General features: G+C 35.1%; 1 protein-coding gene across 1 annotated transcript in view; it reads left to right on the forward strand.

Moving 5' to 3' along the window:
- MRC1 (mannose receptor C-type 1) overlaps nucleotides 1-7,318 on the forward strand; it is a 93,328-nt gene extending 86,010 nt beyond the window's left edge. The window contains exons 27-30 of the mRNA XM_060096158.1: nucleotides 3,910-4,023; nucleotides 4,548-4,712; nucleotides 5,869-5,910; nucleotides 7,014-7,318. Coding sequence (XP_059952141.1) covers nucleotides 3,910-4,023; nucleotides 4,548-4,712; nucleotides 5,869-5,910; nucleotides 7,014-7,264 — 572 coding nt within the window. The 3' untranslated portion in view covers nucleotides 7,265-7,318. The remainder of the gene's footprint in view (nucleotides 1-3,909; nucleotides 4,024-4,547; nucleotides 4,713-5,868; nucleotides 5,911-7,013) is intronic.
- Nucleotides 7,319-7,800: the final 482 nt, after the last annotated feature.

Here is a 7,800-nt window from a genome sequence, read left to right on the forward strand (position 1 = left end):
TTTTGTTTATCTAAGAATGTCTTTAAAGAAGATGTGACACATATATACAATGAAATATTACTCAGCCATAAAAAGGAATGAAATTGAGTTATTTGTAGTGAGTTGGATGGACCTAGAATCTGTCCTACAGAGTGAAGTAAGTCAGAAAGAGAAAAACAAATACCGTATGCTAACACATATATATGGAATTTTAAAAAGCAGTGTTGATGAACCTAGTGGCAGGGCAGGAATAAAGATGCAGATGTAGAGAACAGACTTGAGGGGATGAGGGGAGGGGAAGCAGGAATGAAGTGAGAGAGTAGCATTGACGTATATACACTACCAAATGTAAAATGGAAGGCTAGTGGGAAGCTGCTGCATAGCACAGGATGATCAGCTCGGTACTTTGTGACAACCTAGAGGAATGGGATAGGGAAGGTGGGAGGGAGGCTCAAGAGGGAGGGGATATGGGGACATATGTATACATATGGCTGATTCACTTTGTTGTACAGCAGAAACTAATACAACATTGTAAAGCATTTATACTCCAATAAAGATGTTAAAAATAAAAAAGAGTGTCTTAACTCTTCCTTTATTTTTGAAGGACAGTTTTGCTGGATAGAAAATTGTTGGTCAACAGTCATTTTCTTTCAGCCTTTTGAGTATGTCATCCTACTGCCTTCTGGTCTCTGGGGTTTCTGATGAGAAAGCAGTGTTAATTATATTGAGAAAATCTTGGACATGATGAATCACTTCTCTCTTATTACTTTTAAGATTCTCTATCTTTGGATAGTTTGATTATGATGTGGAGCTTCTTGAGATTATCTTACTTGGATGTTGTCGAGCTTCCCGCATGTTTACATTAATGTTTTTCATCAACGTTGGGAAGCTATTGGCCTTTATTTCTTCAAGTATTCTTTCTGCCTCTTTATCTCATTCCTCTCCTAGGACTCCCATTATGTGTATCTTGATTTGATTGGTGATGTTCCAAATATCTTTGAGACTCTGTAAATTTTTCTTCTTTTTTTCCCTCGTTATTCAGACTGGATAATCTCAAATTTGTTGATTATTTCTTTTGCTTAGTCAAACTCACTGTTAGGCCTCTCCAGTGAAGTTTTCCTTTCAATTATTATACTTTTTAACTCCAGAATTTTATTTCTTAAAAAACAGTTTCTACCTTTTTATTAATAGTCTCTATTTGGTGAGCAATTGTCTCATACTTTCTTTTAGTTCTTTAGACATTTTTTCCTCTAGTTCTTTAAACATCTTTAACATAGCTGATTTAAAAAGTCTTTGTCCAGTAAGTCAGAGGTGTGGCTCTTTCAGGAACAGTTTGTATTGACTGCTTCTTTTGCTGGTATGGGTCATACTTCCATGTTTCTTTGCATTTCTTATAATTTTTTGTTGAAAAATGAATATTTAACTCTGGAAATAAGTTTATTTCCACTCCACAAGGTTTTTGCTGCTGTTTGTTTAGTAACTTTTCCTCATGAATTCTGTAAAGTTTGTATTCTTTTTCCAGTGCGGTTACTGAAGTCTCTTGCCTACTTAGTTTAGTGGTCAGCTAATGATTGGGAACGTATTTCCTTAGTGCCTAGAACCAGAAAGTTCCCCAGGTTTTACTGAAGGGCTCGGTCTGAAGACATGCCTTCAACACTCATATAGGCAGTTAAAAACTCTGCCTTACCCTTCACTTCCTGCTTGTGCAGACCTTCAGGGTCAGCCAGAGGTGAGAGTGTAGGGACTTTTCAGATCTTTCATGGGCATGCACATAGTCCTGGGCATGTACACACCCCAATGTGTGTCTGTGGCCTCCTAGACTCCCAGGAATAGGTCAATGCTTCTTAAAGCTCCCTATGGACATTTTACTCCATAGTTTTTCCTTTTAGTTTTTTGGTTACCTTGTTGTTTCCCTAAAATGTTATCACTGCTTCAGGCAGCTGTGATATTAGGTACTTGCCACTGTTAGTTTTTGACAAATACCCCCAAGGAAAAGGCTGTTTACATTGGATGAGCTCTGAGTCAGGTCAAATCAAGGCAAGCTTTGCCAAGTGAGGTTTTCCAGGGAAATGTCAGAGAGATCAAATAATGGAAATTCTTTGAGAATGTGACTTAGAAAGAAGCCCAATCCCATTCTGACTTTCCCAGTGTCTTCCTGGCTTCTGGTTTTCACTGTGATTTTGAGGCCGTTGGTTTTTAAGGCAGTCACAGAGCTAGGGATAAAGCTATGGGATTAGGACAAGTTAAAGCACCATGTAGCTTACTTTTCTTACTGAGAGTCAAGCATTTTCTTGAATAAATGCTTCCTGGATTGTTACAAGCTGTTGGTTAACTTTCAGGGTTCTGAAAAAGTTGATTTTGAAAACTTTGTTAGTGTTCTTATTGCTTTTGTAGAGGAGAGGAATTTCAGGGGTACTTACTCTGCCATTCCTTATGATGTCACTTGAAACCTGCTTTTTCTTAATTAAAAAATGTTTTTCGTTCATGTTGCTGAGTATTTTTTTTAAAAAATCTTGCAGTGAATGTGTAGAAACTTTGTTTTCAACTTTAGATAACTATATTTTCCTGTTAATGAATGATTCGCATTCATCAAAATATGTCACAAATATATTGAAATAGCTATTGTCTATGAAATATGTTTAATAATGGATTATGAAATTATGTAATGAAAACAGTCATCAAGAGAATAATCCAGGACCCAGTAACATGGGGTGCAAGCATATGGTTAAGTATAGGTCCTCAAGATCCAGATGCCTGGATCATGCCATGACTTTGCCCTCCTCTATCATTAGGATCTTGGTAAATTACTTGCCTTCTGGACTTTAGACTCCTTATCTGTAAAATGGAGCAACAGTAGTACTAATTTAATAAGATTGTTGAAAAATTTTAGTGACATCATGCTTATAAAGCCCAAAGCAAAATGTCTGGCATAAACTGCTTAAATTATATTTTAAGTTGTTATTATTTAAAATTCTGTAATTTAACTATAAAATACAGTACTGGCACTGAATCAATCTTTGACTGGGTTGTCAACGCCATAGTCATCTAAGCAGTCTTTCTGTTTCCTCTCTCCTTTTTGTGCAGTCCTATACATAACAGCTGGATTAATACTCCTAGAGTGCATTGCATCATTCTGATGCCTGAAAAAAACTGTGTTTTTTAATCACCACATTACCCTAAATACCAATCTCCTACCATCTGCAGTGAGACCTAACCCAAGTCTTTTTTCACCCATTGACCAGATTCATCCAGCCAAACTGAACTATCTATTAACACTATTCATTTACCCCAATAATTGCCTTATCTATCTATCTATCTATCTATGTATCTGTCTATCTATCTATCTGTCTATCTATCTATCTACCTACCTACCTACCTATCTATTTCAGATCCTGTTACTAAAAACCAAATATGGAGAATTCCATGCATCTGTGAGCTATCTCTGTTCATGAAGAAGCTCTATGCTTCCCTTTCTCTTCATCTTTTCTCTTATTCTTCCTCTTCCTCGAATTATTTTCTATCCTTTCTACTTGAAATATTATGCTCCCTAGTATCTTAAATTCTGTCTCCTCCATGCTCCCTTTTAGTTGCTTCCCCTAAAACAAATGTTCTCCTAATACATTTCTTTATACTCTCAACTCATTACTACCCACTGAACCATAACCTTCTTAAACGTTCTTTGTCCTACTCATCTTTGTATATCCTGCAATGAGTCGTTAAGTGCTTGTACACAAATGATGCTTAAAAAAATAATATTTTCAGAATGGAAACAAATTCTTAGAAGCCAAATGGCCACTCTTTGAAATTCTTCTCCTTAAGTGGAGATAGTGGGATGATTTTTATTGCTCTTAATATCAATACTATCATTATAAAAATATTTTCAACTACTTAAATATACTCCTGTCATGTTTATTCTTTTGTACTCTGCAGGTTCCTCTCTGGTTACCATTGAAAGTGCTGCTGAGTCGAGTTTCCTGTCATATCGAGTTGAGCCACTTCAAAGCAAAGCCAACTTTTGGATAGGATTGTATAGAAATGTTGAAGGTAATTTTTGCAGCATGTTTATTGAATCACAAACATTTCAAAATGTTGTAGGTAAAACAAGTTTTCAGTCCTATAAAGTCTTGCCTTAACTAATGATTAATTTGTGAAGAGTTTGAAAATTCAAACTCATATTTTCATTTGAGGTAAGAAGTGAAAATTTAAATGACTCACATATTAGGCTATCTTGAAAGTTGCTAATTAAAGAATATCTACTGTAGCTGAGTTAAAGAAGTTAAAAAAATATTTTCTATCTTTTGCCAGGAAAAAAACAATTAGGGGAGGATAAGTTTACATATTTATACTAATTAGGAATAAATTTTCAACTAAAACTACATGAGAAACACATTCTCAGTTTCCCTGTAACAACTAGTTACTATTATCTTGCCTGTGAAAAGTTTGGTTGTAAACAACTGTTGATTACAGTATAAAATAACATGCTTAGAAATTTTACATGAATAAGTTGAATTTATTTTAAGGCAAGTTATTTTTAACTTCTATTTTTATTGGCTTTCTCTGATAATCAGGAATGTGGCTATGGATAAACAACAACCCAGTCTCCTTTGTCAACTGGAAAACAGGAGATCCCTCTGGTGAAAGAAATGATTGTGTCGCTTTATATGCATCTTCTGGATTTTGGAGTAATATTCACTGTTCTTCCTACAAAGGATACATTTGTAAAAGACCAAAATGTAAGTTAGAATTTGTCCTGTGGTATGTGTGTTTCCAGGCTCCCATCTCTTTCAAATATTAAGATATCAGGTGTGTAATTATCAATATAATGCGATTACAGGTTCCTTGCAACCTCTCCCTCTTTATAAATGAGAAATCCAATCTGCCGTGGTGATCAGTTGCTGTCTGCAGTTTTGAGTGAGCACAAAACACTCTCTTTCTGCTTAACTGACATAGTGATTTTGGTATATCAATACATTTATAATGGGATATCCATGCATATGGATTTGCGAAGCTGTGAGCAGTTTGGAGAGCCAGGCCTGTGGCGTGAGAGAAAAAGGGGTGAAATACTTACCCTGGCCAAACCAAAGTGGACGGTGGGGAGGAATGAAAATTTATTAAGGAATAAATCATGTAACACCAATTAAGTTTCCTTCTGAGATTGAATGACAGACCATGTCAGGACAGGGGCTGGGGGAATTAATAATATTATATGCCCATGCTGTGATACTCTCTGGACTTCCATAATGTTTTATGCCATTCTACTTCATGTAATATGTTTCCCAAGAGACAAAATTATAAATTAGATAAGAGATTTAAATAAATGAGTTGGATAAATTAACACTCCATCCCCAGTAGATTTTATTTTATTTTAGAATTGCATAGTTCTTCATTCTTTGAAATCTCTGTTCTAAGATACCATACCCTTTGGTGCAATGTTGGAATCTTATTTTATTTTTCATTCAAATGCCTTGTAATACCTTATGCTTCAGTGAGCCATTTTCAAAACTGCTAGCCTAGGATACATTATTTATGGGTAGATTGGGTAGATTTTGAGGGTGAGTATCAGTGGCTCAAATGCAACTGGGGAGATCATACTTTCAAATCTTCCAATGTATTCAAACTCATCATGCAGCTATAGGATGCTGTTATAGGATAGATAGATAGATCAATCTGTATAAATATGCAGATTTTATCTATCAATCAATCATCCATCATCTATCTATCTATCTATCTATCTATCATCTATTTATTGTCTATCTATATCATATATCACCATAAATCCAACATGGATGATTTGATGTATTTGTAAACCAAATAATGCTCACTATCTACATGCAATTATTATGGGTTTTTAATAAGTATTATTTAATTATTTTCTTATTTTACAAACAGTTGTTGATGCTGAACCTACTCATACATTAATTACAACAAAAGGTAAGACCATTTTGAAATTTTAATTTCCATATTAGTAATATATCAATGAAATTTGTTTGTTTTAAAAACCACAATAATCTCTTCCTATCTGCCCTGCACTCTCAGTCGAATTTCTTGAGCTATACTAGCCTTTGTCATTATGACATCGACTTTCCTTAAATGATGCCCTAGAAAAGCAGGCCTTGGAGTCAGGTGGGTGTTTTTATCATAGATCTTACTGAGGACATTGATTGCTCTGTTACAAAGGGTTGCCCTATGAGAACCCACCGAGGAAATTTCTCTTAGGAATCCCTGTGATTTTTCTCTTTTCTTTTTAAGCAATGTTTTAAATTTTAATTTTATGGACAGCTTGAATAAGGAACTGATCCTCTTTCACTCATGTTGTTTGCTGCTAAAAAAACTCAAAGTGAGATTTATGGCTTGCCTAAAGCCCCCTTATTAACTTCATAAGTGCTGTTTGTGAACTAATACTCATGTGTTCAAATTTCCACCACTCACTTTCTTTTTTCCCCGAATTATTCTGAAACAGGTGTAAATATTTTAAAATTTTAAAATATTGCACCGTAGTCGTAACTTTTGCAGTTTGAGGCGCAACTGTAAAACTAACACAACTTTCTTACTGGTTCACAATTCCATAGATGGAAGATTGATTCCCACTGTAGATCTCAGCAACCTTAGCAAACTTTTTTTCTTTCCTTATTAAGTTGAGAACTTTTACCTTTTCACTTAAAGTAAGCACTTTATGGCTTCTCTTAGGCATATTGGAGTTGCCAGCATCACTACTCTTGGGCTTTGGGGCCATTATAAAATAAAATAAGTGTCACATGAACACACACACAAAAAATAAATAAAATATTATACTAGTTCAGGGCTACATAGATACATGAAATATTCTTACAACTGCATAATCATCTTAACATGTAAAATAATCTTCTGTGTCACATGGACTTCTGTTTTCATGTCCTGCATTCTGTTTGGCAAATGTCACTGGAAAGAAAATTTATGAATTTTAGTTTTCCTAAGAAGAAAGTTGTATTGTTTCCATAGCATTCTACTCTCTGCCTCCCCTTAACTCGTTTCCTAATATGTTTATTTATTTATAGCTGACCCAAGGAAGATGGGCCCTTCCAAACCATCTTCCAATGTGGCAGGAGTGGTAGTCATCGTGGTCCTCCTGATTATAACGGGTGCTGGCTTCGCTGCGTATTTCTTTTATAAGAAAAGACGTGTGCATTTCCCTCGAGAGGACACTTTTGAGAACACTCTCTATTTTAATAGTGGATCGAGTCCAGGAACTAGTGATACAAAAGATCTCATGGGCAACATTGAACAGAATGAACATGCAGTCATCTAGAATCATGGTGTGATTTAGGTATATTTGAATTTCATAAGATTATAACTAAAATGGTAAAGCCTTTCATTCAATGTGATTATTTCCTTTCAAATTAGTACTGTATTACACTGGTCTGTCCTTTTCCTTTGCCTCATGGAAAAAATAATTGTTTATTTTCTAGCCTGGCAAGATATTTTCACAAAAGAGGGATAGTAACATTGACTACTATGTTTAAAAAGTTCTTAGATGAATATACAGCATTGGTGTGTAGCTAGTGTCAACTGCATACAGATTACAAGAACCCCAGAAACAACCAGCTAAGCTTCTTGAAATCATTTAAGGAGCTCCCAAAGAATTGTTACCCATTGAATAGTTATTCAGTAATTAGATGCCCATTTGAAAAGCGAAGTACACATAACCTCAGGTGACACAAAAATTTAGTCACTTTTTTTCTTATACCCATCTTGATTTTTACCCCAATGATTTAGAATTATATTTTTACATGTGCGGAAAGAATAAAGCAGCTGAGAATCTTGTTTGCCCCAAGCAGGATTTTC

This window comes from Mesoplodon densirostris, chromosome 4 (assembly GCF_025265405.1).
Source record: "Mesoplodon densirostris isolate mMesDen1 chromosome 4, mMesDen1 primary haplotype, whole genome shotgun sequence".
NCBI lineage: Eukaryota > Metazoa > Chordata > Mammalia > Artiodactyla > Ziphiidae > Mesoplodon > Mesoplodon densirostris.